Source organism: Zeugodacus cucurbitae, chromosome 5, assembly GCF_028554725.1.
Source record: "Zeugodacus cucurbitae isolate PBARC_wt_2022May chromosome 5, idZeuCucr1.2, whole genome shotgun sequence".
NCBI lineage: Eukaryota > Metazoa > Arthropoda > Insecta > Diptera > Tephritidae > Zeugodacus > Zeugodacus cucurbitae.
The window spans coordinates 31,872,892-31,891,993 of NC_071670.1; the positions used below are offsets into that span (position 1 = coordinate 31,872,892).

The window sequence follows — 19,102 nt, forward strand, 5'->3', positions numbered from 1 at the left end:
CATTTATTTTTTTATCAGTCGGTGAAACGACAAGGTAGCATAGGATTCGGCACATTTCGAGAGTTGGTAAGTTATACTATAAATTACTTCCTCCAGCACTGTCCAGATTGAATCATCTCGCTAGTCACAATTCCAATGAACCAGTCGAAATTTTCCGACTCAATAAATTTGTATTTGTATTTGTATATTGACTTCGTCGATATAAAGGGTTTGTATGATCCATAATTGGTCTTTCATTGGGGAGGTTTTTTTTAAGTGGTAGATCCCAAACCCTACACACAACCGCAAAAGCGGGCTTCCCCTTCTCACTTTAGCTCGCCTTCAAACGGATGACTGTTGGCTACATAGATAGATAGATAGACAGAGAATATTTGATCTATGACCGGAAGTCGTGAGCTGCTTGAGCCACATACAAAAGAATGAATGAATCATATGCAAAGGAATTGTTCCTGGCCACTCCCAAGTGAATGGCAATTAGAAACTTTCCTCACTTGCGTGAACTTCTACATATGACCCCATCCCCCTGTACTCTTATATATGACTTGGTGTTTCCAGTTGGCGCCAAAAAGCAGAAAGGAGAAACGAGTGGCGCCCTCAGGTACATTCGGCTATAATCGTTTAAAGCGGTTCATACGCCAAATATATATATGAGACATAATTGTCACCGAGGACCGGTGGTTTTACTTACCAAAGTGAGTTTCTAAGTGAGCCTTGACTAGAGGGTCAGCCTCTATCCTAACCATGTACAAATGCAATGCACGTTACTTTACTCAAGGAAGTCGTATTATAAAATGGATTGGGTATAAAAAAATGTAATGAAACAAACACCGTTATTCTTCTACATACACGTGATCAATGTTATTTTTTTTACCATCCATTGTACCAAATTTTCTAATATATCCAAAATATTTCGATGCAACTCACTACACATACGTATAGGGTACTAATGTATGGGTGTAGTTCTCATTTAGTGAGAGCCAAAAAGTCAACATAGCATTTAAACCAATCAGTTAATGTAACGCTGCAATGCGTGCGCTCGATAATTATTCGCAATTAGAAGTAATTACTTAATTACCGTGGCGCTTTGTGCAGGCATGTGTGGCGCGTGCAAGCTGCTAATGTTTTGCTTACATATCGTTTATATTTTAAAAGTATCTGGCTTTATTTGCATGAAGTTGTCCAACAAATTATAAAAAATAACAATAAATTAATTAGAGCGAATGGATTGAGCTACAGTGGAGCAGTGCCGCTCGGGGATTACACACTAAGGCTGAGTAAGAGAGCAGTGCCACGTTTGATCCAGTAGTCCGCTTTTTCATTACCGGATTTTAAGTCCACAGCAATAACGAAGGAACCCGCGCGCTGTGGATAATAGTAAGCAGGGCACTGGTAAACGCCACGAGTTTTCTTTTTAAGATTCTCCACTGGCTTGAAGTGTATCACGGGCATTGGCGATATCAGCTCCATTGGTTGTGGATCCTGCAGACACTGCAACTTGCGTAACCAACCGGCACCTTCCAAAAAGAGATTGCGCACATAGACACCACCACCTTCGCGTACTATACGTGCCGCTTGAGCATCATCCTCGATGAATACAAAGAAGTCCCATGACAGCTCGTCGATAGGCGTGCGGGTGGCGCGTGCTGACGTCTGCAGCACTGCTGTAAGGAAACCAGTAGGAAAGGTGTATGCTGCCAGCCAGAAGAGCATTGGTTGTTTCAGCGTTTTAGCCCACTGTGAGAAGTGTTCGATGCGTAGTATGAGATCGCGTGACCACGCAGCCAGCGGTTTTAAGGACGGGTAAGCTGGAAAGGTTGGAGCATCATTAGCTGAAGTATTTCAGACAAGTTGACCAGCATATATACATACATTTCAGCCACACTGCTGGTACACGACCTTCATAGACTGATTGATAAATATCTTCTAGTTCGGTGCTCATCACGACAAGTCCTTTTATGCCACGCTGCAAATCTCGCATATGCACTTTCATTCTGCTCAGCAGAAAGTTGTAACGCTCTATCTCCTGCAGCAGCACCACTTCGAGTGGCGAACGATTAATGCCGATTAACTTGGCGGTCTGTTCGTAATTTATTTCGTCTGGAGTGCTCGCAAATATGTCTTTGGCTAAACGCAGAACCTTCGTTTCCATACCCTCGCCTACCGAAGTGGTGGTCTGCACTTGCATCGACATTAGCGTCTCAAAAAGCAGACGCGTCTCACCAATCAATGAAGCGATATCCGCATTGGGATGCTGACCGAACGCTTCCGGTTTGTCAAAGTTCGGAAATTGGTGTATCTGATCAATATACGATTGCAGGTCTCCATCGCCGGGTATGAAATAATTTATGAGTGAAGATAGGCTGCAAATATGTATGATCATCTTCAGCTAAAGGTAACTGAATTTTATATTTTTCTTACCGAAATTTGTTTGTAGTTAAAGCGGCGTCACAGTAGAATTGGTTTATATATGTAGTGAGCAAGCGCCGATCCCAATCGTCGGTCACGTGCCCGCCATAATTGATGCCAGCAATGAGATATTTCAATGCACCCCAAGGAGTTTCTTCATACTCATTTAAATACAAAGCCAACAGTACATCGGATACTTCAAAATCAGAATCGTTAAAGCTGTATATAACATTCCAACCAAGTTGCAAGAACTTCTTTCGCTCCAGCAAAACCGTATGGAAAAAGCACAAAGCGAATAAGAGCTTTTTGTACTTGCCCGTTTCATCAACCGACTCAAAGTTCTGTTCGTTTATATTATTATATAGACGACGCATGTTCGCCTTTATGCCACGTGGTGGTTCTGTAGTCATTTTTATACTGGATTGTAGTATAGAGATAGGAAACTCGGGATGTGGACTTGAGCTCAACCACAAACGGAAACGTTTATGAAGTTTCATTGTTTGCATAGTGGCAATAATTTTGTCCAATGTGGGCATCCAACTTAAGGAAAGATGGCAATTGGCCAAAAATACCCAGTTGCCATCACGTACACCATCCATGATCATTTTCGTAGCAACCGGTGCTTGACCTTGCCCCAAACTGAGTGAGAACATGCGTTGAGACATTCTACATTGATCGGCTAGTGTGATGAGTGATTGTGTGGGATCTACACCAGGCGAAAGCACGAAAATAAGTGGTGTTTGTGAGATGGATTCGTCAAAGGCAGCTTTTAAATCCAAAACGGGCGGTTCCACAAAGCGTGGACCAAGTGTATTGATGATGAATTGAGTGAGGCAGAAAGAGATACGATCGGGTCGTAAACAACGAACGACACAGATCTTCTCAAAATCAGTTAATTTGTCGTTCCACTCACCGACGAGGTCCTCGCTCTCGGGCGTTGTGGTGGCGTACCACACTGTTTGAAGGTTTTTAGATAAAATGTTTAATGTAGAAGAACTTTCGATTTGGATACTTACTCTGCCATAATTTCGGATTTTGTTCAAACGAATCTATTATGCCGTGAAAGCCTGCGACTTTGTCTAGTTCCGTTATATTATCCCAAGCCTGTTCACTTATCCAGTCTGTAAGAAACATTAAATTTATATCATAGGAATGCTGTTCTAACGGAGTTTTGGAAATTGTTACTCACTTGGACTTGGATTAGGTGCTTGATTTTGTTTGTCAAGTACGATACCACCTTTGAGTATAAAATCGTATTCCGCTTCGACTAGTTTGCCGGCACATTCCAAGATCTTGGCCGTCATATGTATGGAAAAGAGAAGTTTATGCATTTCGAACAGGCCACGACAAGTATTTTTATAAACGGAATAGGTATGATAATCGTTTATATTCTGTATACGTTCGAAAACGATCTGATGTTTCGGACTCCGCTCAATAGACTGTATGAATAGTAAAATGTAAGCGGCCAGTGAGAATTCATACATCGGATCGATTTTGGACATATCCATGAGTACGAAGAAGAGTATAGCTGCGCGTTCGGCTGCCGGTTGGTATTCTTGACGCGCGGAATCGATTTCGATCTCGGTTACTTCAGCGGTAGCCAGGGATTCCTTTACAAGCACAGATGTTTGGCGCGATTTTTGCAGTGTAGCGAAAAGCTCATCATCCTCGAGCAGTGAACCACGACTTTCATTCAAAAGACGCAGGATCTCATTGTCCAAATCAATAAGTGTGCGCTTGTTGCGTGCGATCGTCAATACCAATTCATCCTTTTGCTCCTCTAGCGCTGGCTTCTCTTTACGCACGATGATGCCCAATAGTTGTGCCTGTAAGCCATCTTGCTTCACAGCAAAGTTAACAATAGTCGTTTTCGAGGAAATTTCCGGTGGATAATGTGGATTTGTGATTTTGGTGGTTATGTACAATTTGAAGTTATCATTGTAGGTTATATATTTATCATTGAACTTGATCAGTTTCTGTCCACTCTGCATGGTAAAGCTTTTGCGTAAAATCGGATTTATTGCTTGATCCAAAGCTTCGCCAACATTTTGCAACAATACCGGGTTACCAGCTGACATCGCACGCTCCAAAGACTTTAGATAGTCAGTTTGCGAAAAATCAATAACTTTTAAATCGTTATTAGCCTCATAGTTTTTGATCCAAGTATTCGCTTGCGATTGAGGATCTATAATGAGCGGCCAACGTTGTCCTCCCATAACAATGACACCATTCTCTGTGCTGAAGTCATCGGCCGGCAAACCTTGTATATTCCACTCGCGTATGGTCACGGCATCGCTGAGGAAGAGCGTTATTTTCATTTCATCGGTACAGGGAATCTGATTTGAGACAATCAAGCCGATCCACTTCTCAACGAGAATATCACGATATTTGGTATCGAATGGCCCGAGGTATGATGTGAATGCTGTTGATAGTAGGCAATCGCCAGGCAGTTTTTCGAATGATATATCCAGTAAGGCAACAGTCTCAATCCAACGTTCACGTTCGCCTGACAGAGATTCCACCAAAATGATGGCGCGTTCAAGTTGTTTTCTAATAAAAAAATAAAATTGCGATCATTATATTCTAAGATTATTGATTTATAATATAAGTTATATTACCTCAACTTTTCCTCTTTTATTCGCAGTTCATTAAGTAGCTCTGTCTTCTCATTTAATTGACGATATAGTTCAGCTATGGCGGCATTAAGTTCTTCTAGTTTCTTCATAGCAGCTGCCAACATTGCCTGTTTTTCAGCCAGCGAACGCATTGCATTGTCCAACTTCTCCTGCTTTGGCGCCACGATGCGATATACTTTAGCGTAATTCTCGATGGCCATAATCCACTGCATAAGTGATTTGCAGGCCACAGATACTATAGCTACTTTATCGGGTTCCAGCTCTGGATTTTTGGTGTATAATCCAATTCTTTTGAGGGTCTTATCGGTGACATGATCACGATCGAAATTTTTCAAGTCATTCAAGAAGTTTACATCGCCGAGCACTTTCTTGGCGTTCTCCCAGGTAGGTTCTTTTCCCAGCAGTATCAATACGGCTTCCATGACTTTCTCGATTTTCATTGGCGGACGTCCGTAAGACTTCACTTCGGCTACATCCTTCTTACTTAGCGCATCTAAGGCCTTAATTGCAGCATCAATCATCGGCATAACGACGTCCAAATCAGCCTGCGCTGTTGCCGCTAACTCTAAACAAACAACTTCTTCTTGTCTTATTATTATAGCCTCTGCATCGACTTTTTCCTTTTGTTCTGTAGCCTCGGCTTTTTGTATTTCAATAATTGCAATAAATTCTTCACATTCTTTAGCTAAGACTTTCACTTGTTCCGAGCTGATTTTCAATTCCTCGGACATTACTGATACTTTCTCTTGAGTTTCTTGAATTTTCGAGAGTCCATTTCGTAGTTTGTTTGCGCTCGACGAAACTTCGTAGCGTTTACTTTCTAGTAGCGCCTTAAAACCACTTACCAGTTCCAGATAGTTGGGTGATGTGACATAATTGTGCCGTTTTACTTCCGCTAGCATTTGCACCGACATTTGTGCCACACTAGAATGAATCACAGAGAACACGTAAGCAACAGCTTTCTGCAGCCTGTCTTCAGTGGTAACAATCAAACTGTCTCTGTGTTTCTCATCTTCTTTGCCGGGTACTGCAACATTTATTTGGAAGCCCATTAAAAACTTCTGTGCCACCTCCAATAGCGCCTCTTGCGGCCAAAGCCGGAACCAGTTCGGTGAGGTATTATTAATTAGAGCTGGGTACTGGCGTATATAACTGCGAAAGTCCTCACCAATGGGACTCATAGCTAGTGACACGTGCATATTTTCGCGTACATTTTGCATGAAAAAGTTGTAGAGCGATTCGGTTGTGAACTGTATGCCCGCCTTTTTAGCTGGTCGCTCCAATTCCGTTTTTAACTCTTCGAATTCATCGGATTTGAAGAGATTTGCTTCTCCAGTGCTCAACATATTATTAAGTATTTCTAGGAATGCGCTTTCCGCCACTTGTTCATTACTGAAAAGGAATACGGTACCACGTTGTTTGATGCCCGTCACTTTGTACAAATTTTTCAAATCCTCTTTGAATTCGACGGTTTTGTACTTCTTTGTGACTTCAATTGTAAAAGTACCGAATTCACAAATAAAAGCAGCCAAGCGTACAAGTGCCTGCCGGCCCGAACCGCCAATGCCGATGTTCAGCACGTGACCACGCGGCTGTGAGATGACGCGTACAGCGCGCGTCACATGCTCTATAGCTTCCTTGAAGAATACCAAATTCATGCGCGCCATACCGGGGAAGTTGTTGTATTCCTCCATTTGACGGTTGATATATTTGCGAAGATCTTCAAAACCCAAATCCTCGTAGTAACCTTGATTGCTCATGAAGTCACCAAATATGGGTACAATTTTGTTCGGGCACAAACTGTGAAAGGTGATTTCCATATACTTGCCGAGTATGTTATTCACCTCGTTTATGAACCAGCCCTGATCCAAATCGTCGATTAGACGGTCGCTAAACACACGAAAAGCTTCGTGTACCCACAATCGTAGAAAGCTTGCGCGTTTCGTCTGTGCCTCGTGATGACCGCGCAGTAGACCCTGAAATATTTTCGATATGTCGCGCAAATTGAATAAGTAGTGAGACTTCGCTGGTGTCGGTAGCATGCGTGTAACTACAGAATTGTATAGGTCTATGGTGCTGGAGGTGATTTTCAAAGCAACCTCACGTATATCATTGGCGAATGGTATTAGTTTTTGCTGCAGCATAGTGCCAAAGATGCGCATGATGGTTGCTTCCGTAGGGAAGGTCATATTGATTACCACGAAACGACTTTGCGTACGTGGCGATATCACTTGTCGTCCACCACCGGGTGGACCCATAGCTGCCATTAACAACGTATTCTGCACATAGATCTTTTGTTGATTGCGTCTGTTGAACCAATATTTATAATCTATCCACTGACGGATGAGCTCCAGCGGCGGCTGTGAGCCGTAAGTGTCCTTTGCGGGCATATTAAAGTCGTCCATGAAGCAAATCATGCGTTTGCCCCCGATTGGCACAAAGAAGGTCTTTGTACGTTTCTCGGTACGATTTTCAATCGATTCCTGCAATCCAGCGGCTGTTGTCTACGAAACGAAATTGTAAGTGAAAATTTTCCATCTCTAGTTATTTAAAGTATGGTTTCCATTTACCTGTGCAGATATGTTTATAGAAAGCACAGTATATTTGGTCTTATCACAAGAATCCATAACGCTGACCGCCGTAGAGGTTTTACCAGTACCCACATTCCCAACCAACATAACCGGGTGTTCTTCTTGTAGTAGTTTGGAAACGAGATATTCATAGCGTACAGTATCAACAGTGGGTACAATGATTTTATAAAATGGAAGACTGAAATAGGAAATAAGGAATAACAAAAACATTAAAATAACAATTAAAAAGAAGTAGTCCTTCCCACTTACTTTTCATCATACTTCCACGAGTCGGATAGCATGCTCTCCCAAGGCATAAGTGTGCCATGCGCCGGATCGACATAATAGTCATAAACCGTGTCTTTGATTGGAAATGAGCTATCAATTTCTCTTATGAAAGAATCCACACGATTGCGGCTATCTTCATCAACAGTTGCACAGACAGACCAAATGAGTGAGAACAGAAACCAGAGCTTGCTCATTGTTTCCAGCACATCCATATTACCGGGCACAATACCATTCTGCTTTGTGGCGAAAGCCTCGAGTAGTTTGCACATCGACATGACTACATTCAATTGGTTTGTTTTGACAATTTCCTTACAACGTAGCCGCTTGAAATCTAATACTTTATCCAAATATTGGTCGAAATATTCCCGCACCAATTTCACATATTCTGGCAGTTTTTGACGCGCCAACCACGAGTTAACAAACGGACGCCAACCCCAGTCGTTGTAATCATTGTAGACCATTCCACAGCGTGAAACGGTAGCTGGTGAGGCCACAGCTAAATCGGCTACTTCGAATAGGAGCGAAACCTGTGCCGGCATTGTGATCCGTTCGCTATTTACTAAAGTTAAAATTTTGTTATCATCCATAACCGAATTCATATTCTCAATCCACACGGCATCGACGGGCCCGTCAAATAACAACCATTTTTGTGTGAGATCTTCATCGGCGCATATGACACGCATAATCGAGCTCAGCACACCGTCCAACCACTCGCCGGTCGCCAAATTATACTCGCCATACAATTCAGCTAAATTGAGCGCCTTCGGATTAACTGGATGTACTATGACCGCCTCCCAACCGGGATGCTTATTGGTGTTCATACGTCCAAAAGCACCTTGCAAGCATTTCCAGGTGACCGATTTCGCGGTGCCTGCATTGCCGATAATCATGGAGGAGTGTCTCGAATTTTTTGTTTCATACAATTCTATAATCTTTTTGATGGCAATAGGTATAAGCTGTAAACCGTTGCTTTTCAATTCATCTTCAATTGCGATCTTGAAGTCACTATAATCAATAACGGGTAAAGTAACACCAGGAAAGATATCAGACATAATGCCATTGAAAAGTGGCAAATCGTTGGCCGTTAAACGCGCTACATTCATATCGCGCATAGCCAGATAAACGATTTCCTCCTCATTGGTGTTCGGCAGTTGACGACGCTTTCGTCCGGCGTAACGCAAAAGCGCCACCATTGAACGCAGACCGAAATCGTAGTGATACTGTTTCGACAGTTGCTGTTTGGCCAACTCGTAGAGTGTGAAAACTTTGCGCGCCAAACTGCGTGTGTTTGAAAAACCATCGGAGAAGAGCAAATTTTCAGCTATTATAGCATTATCAGGCACCATCATAGCTATCGGGCGGAACATTGATTTTAGATTATCTGGTAGCTCGGTACGGCCAGCATAACCGGGATTCATGGTAATGAAGAGTCCTACCGTATGTCTTAGCTTGATTACGATACCCTCAAAGTTGAACTCGGTGAGTTTGGCGGAGAGGGCAGACATGATTGATAAAATCTGTTGTGCTACTACAGACAATACTTCGATGTTGATGCGATTGAACTCATCAAAACATCCCCAAGCGCCAGTTTGTGCCAACCCAGAGAAGTTCTTTCCAATGCTCTTGTAATCCAAACCCTCGGAACAGTTCGTGACAATCACCCACATACCCAAGGCTTTACCCAAATCTTTAACAGTCTCCGTTTTACCAGTACCAGCTGGGCCTTTAGGACTGCCACCGCGATGTAAATGCAGTGCCGTCGTCAGTGTTATGTAGCAACGATCAGTGAGTGGTGTTATCACCAGACGTCCTGAATTGCCGGTATACTCGTAAGCATACCAATGCTCTGTATTTGTTTGTCTAATAACGCAGAGTTCAGATTCACGATGCCAATAGAAACGCAGTTGTGAGAACCACTCGAAGTGGCCGACGTCTTTGCAGTTCACCTTGTACATGCGATCGATCACATCTCGTCCATGAATTTCAATTGTGATCAGCGTGTTGACCTTAAGGCGCATAATTTTTGTGAGCTCCTTACGACTTAATTCCGATAGCTTCAACAAAACTTTATTCTGTTTGCGTTTCAGTTTGCGCAGCGGTTTTTTCTGATCGACCATCTTGCAATGGATTAGACTGCGTGTGCATTCGGTGGTCCATTGTATCTGACATGTTGTGAGCAGCATTTGGCCTGGCCATAGTGATAACCACTGCTCTCGATTACTAATAAGCTTCTTCAGTGAGGCTCGTGTTTGCTTGAGCCGCTCTTTCATAACGGATAACATGAAATCTTCAACTACATTTAACCATTTCTCGGAGGGACCTTCTATGTACAACACATTGAGGAATTCCACATATTCACCATCGTCCGCATACATGCCCAATCCCTGAAACCGACTCATAGTTTTGCCAACACGTTTCAACTCGAGCTTGTACAGATTATCAAAGAGTTTCTTCAAATGCGGCTGCACCAAGTCTGGTCGCTTAGCATTGCCTAAAATCTCCAACAAATCATCATTGGAAATGAAATAGAAACGTGGAAACAACTGACGCTTCGACTCCAAATATATTTCTAGAGCACGTTGTATAAGCTCCAAACGTTCGTCCATTTTGTTGAAACGATCGAGCAAAAATGGCGGTTTACGAAGATGTGTGGCCCGTACCGCTGACTTGGCATTGAACATTTTCGAAGTAATCATACGAAATTCATCTGTTAGGCCGACAAAACGTTTCGCCTCGTTCGGCAATTGCTTACGTATATCCTCGCCAGCAAATATATTCTCTAAGTACAACCATTGTCGCTGTACATTTAATGCCATTTCGATTGTTTCTGCTATATATGAGAGGGTCTTCTCCCAATAATCGACAACTTCCATGAACGGTTCCACAAAACGGGTGGATTTCATAGCGGATATTTGTACCATGTGATCCTCAAGTAGCTGCATACAATCGTCTACATTCTTTATACGATATATACCATCTCTGTAGAAGGCCATTTCGAAAGATTGCTTGCGCCAAACGCTTGCAATATTTTTTATACCATTTTCAATTTGCAGTTCCATTGTAGCGGCATTTGAGATATCCTGAATCTCTTCAGAATAGGCTTGAAAATCCAGATTAATGATAAGTTCTAGTGTGAATTTTTTCGAGTTTTCATCGAAGTACCTAAATTGGAAACCAAAATCTATAAATGGCAGTTCTTTCATAGAAAGAAAGCACAATCTTATTGAAAGGATTGCAGTGAACTAAATCTCAGCTAAGATGATGTAGCAAAAGTTAAGGGGAAATGGCTGATGTTTAGAGCGTCATGAAATAAAAATGAACTTAGTGATATAATAGGTCCAAAGGAACGAACGAAACTATCTTGAAACGTTGGAAGTAAAGGAGACCTTGCAAGAACCTTTTATAATTGAATCATGAGAGAAAGCTGTTTTTTTTTTTAAATAAAACATTTCTTTTTAAAAGCTCTAGATTCTATGAGATGAGATTTGGCTCACTTAATTTTGCTTCCTTTCAATAGGATTGCACTTTCATAAGCATATATTTATTTACACTCCAACGGTCTCTCGCACATTATCCCAGTGCCGCTTTCGCATGCAAGGATTCTTGAGCGCCGTTATTAAGGGTAGTGTACGTCGGAAACTGTCCACATTTTTAGTTGTTACTTGCAACATCTCCCAATCCCGATCAATATACCGTTTATTTAAGGTATTGAACTCTTTGTACAAATTAATGGCCATATCTTCCATTTCATCAATATTGATTTGCCAGAAATTGGATCTGCGCCACTCATCCCAGGCTGTTTGCCATTCAAGTATGAGCTCCCATATCCCTTTAACAACTTGTAATTCATTCTCTAATTTCTTCAAATCCATATTATCCGGTTGATTAATATGGAATGTGCTTAAATCGGTAGTTAAACTCTTTTCGAAATTGAAACAATCTCTAACTTTATTTTCGATAATTCTTAAGTATTTGAGTGCGATTTTCGGTTTGCTATGGGAGAAAAGGATAAGTGGTATAAGGGGATGTGAAAGGAAATAGGGTTATGTTAAAGATATGTATATAAAAGAAATCAGCAGTATTTTTTACGTTTGTGCGGAGGTTGGTAATTTCAGCAAGAAATCTGCCAAAAACTCTTTCATAACTGTCTTAAATTTCTCTGCTTGTCTCAGCAACGTCTTTTTGAATTCCTCACGTGTCATTTCCAGCATATCACTAGAATGTAATAAGATTTTCAAATACGCATCCCATTGAGTCTCCAGATTATTGACAAGTTTCCGCGTGCCTTCGGGTATTTCAACCAGATAGTAATCGAGCAGCTTAAATAGACTCAGCATTGCAGGAAATTCCGCTTGTTTACGTGGCGCATCGCTGAATAGAAATTCGTATAGTTCAGTTGCTTCACGAGCTTCTTTGAGGTTACGTGGTATAATCTGTATGCGATCACCATTCTTACGCATATAACGGTAAACACCTGAAATGAGAGCAATTTTATTATATAACAGCCCCATCTTTCGGTTGTAGCAAAATTAACATATCTGAGCCTATATTTAAAACAAACTCTACATTTTATACCCACCATTAATTTTAGTTGTGGCACGTCGCAGCAGTAGTTTTATGTTCAACATCTGCCATTTCTCGATATAATCCATTAGCGTGTTCTTGAGGAAGTTCTGATTAACCAATATAAAGTATACATTCACTATGGAATCTTTCATGCCGATCTCATCAGCCAAACTGCTGTAGTACTCAATGCTTTGCTCGAAAATATACGATTTCTGATCGGTGGATAGTATGTGTTTAGTGAATTCCAATTCTGTTTTTTCCCAAATATCACGATAATAACGCCAACCCATCAAGAATGTTTCGATCTCTTCCTCATTATATTTTACTTCATATTCAAGTGATGACTGAATTTCTTTTGCCTCTAGATCATTAGCAAAAGTCGTAGAAAAAGACGGTTGTTGATAGTCCTTTGGCAATTTCAGTTTTGCGGTGAGTCTGGGGAAGATCGCCAGACTTGTGCTAACACGCTCGAATATACCCGAGAAAAGCTGCATGATGTCCTTCATATTGGGGGTAAGTTGTATCTAATGCAGGATGGCGGTTTAATCAGAAGTGAAGTAAAATAAAAATATAAATACATATATATACTCAATATTAAATAGATGCGTTGCATTTTGTTCTTACCTTGCCATTGACAATATCAGCTTCCAGTATAAGTATGGGAGATGGTAGTATGTCACCTTCAGAACGCACTAGATTGTACACATTTAGCAAAGAGTTGCGGGCACAGGTCATGAGCGCAGCATTCAGCATAGTATCAAACTGTATGATATACTCATACCACTCGCTCTCCATCTGCAAAAATTCAAAATTAGTTATATACATACGATATAGATATATTTGATATTTCAGAATAAGTCTATATATTCCGATAAAAATACTAGATCGGATATCTCAAACATACTCCCATGATACAAAGTGTCAGGAAAAGTACAATTTTTATTGAGCATTGAACCCAACCAATTTTTATTTTTTGGATTTATTAATTGCTATAGTCTGTAATTAATTATAATTTTTTTAAAAAGTCCTTATTTTCGAACTTCGAATCCAAATATTTCTATTTTAGATGCTAACTTCGAATACAGTTATTTACTTATGACTTAATCTCCTAGAAAAAATTATTTTAGTTCAATGCCCAGAAAAAGAGTCGATTTTGTCGTATAGTGTAATAGATGCTATACGAGCTCAAAGTCAGACCTTCGAAAAAAAATTCTAATTCGAATTTTCTTTGAAGGGTCAAAGGATGAAATATCAGTTATCTGCCGAAAATTTAAAAAAGTCATGAAACCTGAAGCTCTCACCTCAGTCAGAACAGGTTGAAACTCCGTGAATACCGCAAATAGTAAGTCCACAATTGTTTCGTAGTGTCCTATAATAATGTTGGTTGCTTTACGTGTGGAGGCTGCCAAAGACAACTCAAACACTGGTAATTCCACAGCACCACTTAGCGCTATCTTTATTAGGGCTGTATCGCAGATTTTCTCGCATGTCTTCGCGATCTGGCGGTTGGCGCGTTTATAAATATCCAATGAGTCCTGAAGTTTTTTGGTGTGCTTGGCGCAGTCGGCGATATAAGCATCACTTAATTCGCCACTCCAGGTAAGCTTAAATAGACCAGGTGCAATTTTGCGATCGCATGCGTGAATTAGCGCACGAAAGAGACCACGCTCTTGCTCGGAGAGTGCGGCTAGTATGCGATTGTAGTCCAAACATACGGTCAAGACACTGTTATAGACAAACTGTAGTGTGCTATAGCGATCGTATACCTTTCGTATGGTTGGTGGTATTTGAAAGCCAAGATTGTCAAAGTGTCGTGCTTGCTCGCATATGCTCAATATCGAGCGATCCATATTACATTCCATCAGGCCGCGTTTGACCTTACTGCGTATGAGCAAAGTACGCTCCAAACGACTCTCTAGCGTGGGGCTACTGCAATTATTTACCCAATCATCGAATGCCTTTTTGATCTCTTTCAGATAATCTTTTTTAAGATTTTCAAATTTATCAAGCACTATTTTCGCTTCAGATACCACCGGCATCCATTCGGAGGTATTGAGACGATCGCGTAGCCACTGCAAGCGTTCGAGATTAATGCGATAGCCGATGGCGCGCGAAACATAATATGGCAGCCAAGATTCATGTAACTTCACACGTTCCATTAGCATTTTCGTCGTATCAGACATTTCTTTGTCGAACATTATCCAGACGTCGCTGACTTGACGCAGATAAGTTTTGCGTATGCTAGCGCGATAGGAGTAGAATAGTGTTACATTGAGTACCTCCAGACCCTCCTCGATGTTGCAGATGCGTTGGAAAACATTAGACATCAGTCGTTGAATGGTCTCTTCAAAGCTCTGCACTGTGCGCCGATATTTTAGAACCTCTTCGTACCTGCAATCGAGCATGATTTGTAACGTATATTTACTATTAAATTTTTGTATTAAAAATGGAAATTTTGTATTAAAATGGAAAATATATTTGCTGTTAGCTTATTTTGATGTGTTTATCAGACTTCTATATGATACACTATGTATGTATGTACATCATACAGTCACATAGGAGATCTCTAAAACTGATGTTTTATATTCTATAGCTAGCTCTGAGATCTAACCTCTTCAAATCTTATCATTTTGGGGGTTTAATAAAAAGTTGTTTTGTAGAAACACTATAGAGGTTTTTATGTGTAGGATTTTGGAATGAAATTAATTTAATATTACTTTTTTTAGCAAATTAAGTTTTTAAGAGAAATCAACTAAGGATAAGTAAATATGTTCGGAAATAGAAGTCTTACACTTCTCCCAACGGTTTAAAGAGATAGTAAAGACAGAGTTGATTAATTAATTTTATTAAGATATCACACAATTGGACCCACATAACCGGAATGAAGTCCACTAGAAGCTAGATTATATCCGGGATTTTACGGTTACTTAATTTTGCTAAGATATCTCACATTTTACCCGATATATACAGTATACAGTTACTGGATGTTTGAAAATCCGTATAAGAAATATCGCTACAGGAAGATTTGACCCGATTTAGCCCAATTTATAGATAAAATATTTCCTTTGAATTTAATTTCGAGATGTACCGATATTTTCAATAAAAAATTAGCCGCAAATTTCGAGATCCGTATGTTCGATATCTGGGGCCTTGAAAAGGGCATGTCACCCTAGTAATACAGTATTTGTGCAACGTTTTGTTCCGATATACTCACTGGTGCTTAACTTTTTCATTGTAAAGTGGACATAGGAAGTAGGAGTTGAGATGCCAAGTGAAATGTTGGAAACAAATTTTGTTGAAATTGTTCGAGTAGTTTCTGAGAAGCTTTTTGACCTATAAGTAGTCAGCCATACCCATTTAAAATTTTCTTTTTCTTTTCTTTTTCTTTATTAGTGTACTAGATATGTACAAAAGGGGCCACGCCCACTATCCAACAAAAAAAGTACATCAAAATATATCCGTACCTGTTGTGATCCTTTGTACCAAATTTTATTTTTAAACTCTATTTATTGACTAGTTTTAGCTCTTAATACGTTTTTGGTTATCGCCATTTTTTAGCGTGGCAGTGGTTTCTCAAGTTTCAGCAAGATATCTCAATATTTACTCTAGTTACAGCTTGCAGACAGACAGACATCCAACTCTACTCGCCATTCTGATCATTTTGAACCCTATATCTAACTCGCTAAGTTTTAGGACTTACAACCAACCGTTAGGTAAACAAAACTATAATTCTCTCTTAGCAACTTTGTTGAGAGAGTATAAAAATAAGTTAATTAGTGATAAATCTTCAAGAAGTAAATATAGGTATATTTTCCGTTTAATGGCCTCTGGTGTTGAATATATTAGTTTAGGTTAAGTGTATGTCTGTCGATGCACCTGTTAGGAATAGATAAAATTGTGATATTTTTTTCGGTAACACCCAAACATAACCCTGCCATACTTTCTTTTTAACGATATAATGCTTTATAATTATCTTACCTCCGATGTCAATATAAAATTTTCACAAAGTTTCATCAGTCAAGGTATTTATATGCCTCTTCTATAGAAACACGTCTTGTAAGATTTCTAAAATCGATCGGGATCGAAGTTGCCGTTTTGAAGAATTCTCTAAAAACTGAGTATTTCCCCAGCAAAATAGATAAGAAAAAAAATTATGTGCAGCGCATGACTTTGCTATTTGAATAGGATCGCACCGTGTCTGGTGCAAGAGAATTCTCAATACAATTAAATCTAGACACATGAAAGGTAACCAACCCTTTATGACGATATTTTAGGATTTAAAATACGTAGCGCTTGTGTGGCATTTCTATCAGTTACTGTGGCTGAAATTTGCTATTATGTTCGCAAGAAACGAAACGTGGTGTGGCATGAAGTTGAGGCTCAGCACATTATTTCGAATACGGAATAGTGGACCGCTATATGATATGTGTTCTAAGCAATTAGCTTCATATCTCGGCTTTTTTTGCGCTACATCTCGTACGCGTGGCATTCCCGAGAGGTCTTTAGCTGTATAGTTGTACATATCTGCAAGCTTTTGTATATATGTCGTCTAACTCACCACTCATTTTTGTTCACATTCAATATAAGTTCCTTAGAGTCGTGTTCCAAAGCATCCAGCAACACCATAAATTGTTTCTCAACTCCTTCTGCAGTGCGTTCGAACTCCTCTCCGTTAGTGCCGCCAAAAGTTGGCTTTGGTATTGCCTCGGTTTCATCCAATCGACCGAATACAATCATCGATTCACAGATATCAATCAAATCATTAAGACGTTCAATGAAAGCATCCACATGATTAAAGATCATAGCATTTTCCAAATCCCAACCAATTTCAGGTTTACGATTAGCATGTTCCTTCGACATTAAATCATAGATGGCTCGGTACGAGAGACAGCAATCGATTGCCATATTTGCCATACGTATGCCGAAACGCGAGTTTCCCTGTAAGACTTTATCGACATTTACCTGATCCAGACAGAACTTGATAATTTGATTGCTGAGATTGCGAAATAGACCTGTGATTAGATCTCGCCGCTGATAGAACTCGGAATTCAACCAAATGTAGCGAATGATGTTTAAAATCCGTGGTATGAGGGCGGGCACTGCAGCTGGTGATTCGGCCTGGTCGATGTGTGAGCAAGGCTCGTTGAGCAAAAAGAGATATTTTATATTAGATTTGGCCTCTTCCATTTCATTGTGACATTCTTCGATGAGTTCATCCACTTGCTTTATATAAACCGAATGTGAATTGCGTAAAACGTGTATAATCTGTTGTACGTCCTCGTGTTGCAATTGTGTGTCTAATCCTTGTAATACTTCAACTGGAATAAATAAGGGAATCTGGAGATGTTGTGATATTTAGTACCATAAATGTTAGCTGCTTACATCGATAGAGCCAGAACTCGTACTCTTCGGTTGGCACCACGAAATCATGTTGTGCAACGAGTGTCTTGTCATTTATGAGTGTACGAATCTGGGTCGTCCAATAGACCACAATCGCTTCGAGATTTTTAACGAACTCACGATCGTGCTGAACGTCTGGTCGTGAGATCTGTTTTACCACATAAGGCACATATAATACTGTAAGACCGGACATTTTGTAATGCAAACTCGTCAGATAACATAGAAATTTATCCATTGCTCTACAGAAGCGACTCTTAATATTGTCATTCCAATCCTTGTAGTTACGGAATATTGGCTGATATACATATTGCATAATTTTGAGTAAACAACCGTCAACATCCTCTTGTATGGTACCGAAATATATCTCATCATGAAAGCCATCGACGGTGAAAATTTGGTTTGGCTTGCGGACATAATAGCAAATGTCAGCCACAGGAGCCAACGGGAACCCCAAACATGCGCTGAGTATATTGCGATCATAAAAAATAGTCATAAGAGGATAATTAACTTCCATAAACCAACGCCTAATCGTATTAAGCGTCTCCTCGCACCAGTCACGATGGTCCAACGCAAATAGCATTGTCATGCGCTGAACATACATGATAAGCTTATTCAAATCTTCCTCGGTATAGTCCGGTATGGGTATAACTGGTGTAGTGGGTAGTAGATCCTTTTTCTTTTTGTCGGCAGCCTCTGTATGGAAGTATATCATATGATATAACCGAATTGCGAATTGCGTGTGTATATTTCTCAAAAATATGTGAATTACCTTGGCCATCTGTGGAGGATCCGCTGGACATGCTAAGCGTGTCGCCTGCTGCTCCTTTGTCTATAGGTTTACCGGGTCCTTTTCCTATATGCGCCATATTTATGGCTCGTTAAACACGTCTGTTCACTCAAGTAAATTGCTTTTGAATGAGAAATTATTCAATTATTTTTACTGAAATTATTTTTTCAGATTTACAAACGTTTCCATGCACCTATGAGCAACTTTTTCATGCAAAGTGGATTGCAAGTGTTTATGTTGCTTAGAAGCGATTCATAAACAAAGTGTATAAATAAAAGTTGCTAGATCGGTTACCTAGAGCAACACAAACAGCTGTTTGCCTATTGATTATTTTGATTGCTTGTTGCGAAATGAATTGTTTGAATGCTTGTTCTTACAGTAACTCAATGGATTATGTGGTTACGATACCATATTTAATCCTTACGACTCTTCCGACTTACTCGTGAAGT

At 40.2% G+C, this 19,102-nt stretch overlaps 1 protein-coding gene across 2 annotated transcripts; it reads right to left on the reverse strand.

Annotated features, from left to right (window-relative positions):
- Positions 1-1,137: 1,137 nt before the first annotated feature.
- On the reverse strand, positions 1,138-18,796 carry LOC105213944 (dynein axonemal heavy chain 2). 2 transcript variants are annotated; one of them, XM_011187060.3, is made up of 16 exons: positions 18,636-18,796; positions 17,849-18,559; positions 17,025-17,784; positions 13,768-14,857; positions 13,091-13,261; positions 12,480-12,990; positions 11,990-12,374; positions 11,450-11,893; positions 7,883-11,062; positions 7,613-7,811; positions 5,025-7,546; positions 3,596-4,956; positions 3,423-3,527; positions 2,419-3,361; positions 1,870-2,360; positions 1,138-1,805 (listed from the first exon to the last, which is right to left on the reverse strand). In XM_011187060.3, exons 1-16 carry the CDS (start codon positions 18,730-18,732, stop codon positions 1,258-1,260), a joined length of 13,518 nt encoding a protein of 4,505 aa, XP_011185362.1. In that variant the 5' UTR covers positions 18,733-18,796; the 3' UTR covers positions 1,138-1,257. The 2 variants fall into 2 exon arrangements, with proteins under 2 accessions (XP_011185362.1, XP_028897275.1); XM_029041442.2 differs by lacking the exon at positions 17,025-17,784 and adding an exon at positions 16,445-16,580 and having other exon boundaries at positions 18,466-18,559; positions 18,636-18,665.
- Between the last annotated feature and the right edge of the window lie 306 nt (positions 18,797-19,102).

Coding starts and splice junctions, on each gene's coding strand:
- LOC105213944 (XM_011187060.3), bottom strand. CDS start 18,732: ATGGCGCATATAGGAAAAGGACCCGGTAAACCTATAGACAAAGGAGCA. Junction 11,063..11,449: donor GTGCGAGAGACCGTTGGAGT/GTAAATAAATAT, acceptor TTTCCAATTTAG/GTACTTCGATGAAAACTCGA. Junction 3,362..3,422: donor AAATCCGAAATTATGGCAGA/GTAAGTATCCAA, acceptor ACCTTCAAACAG/TGTGGTACGCCACCACAACG.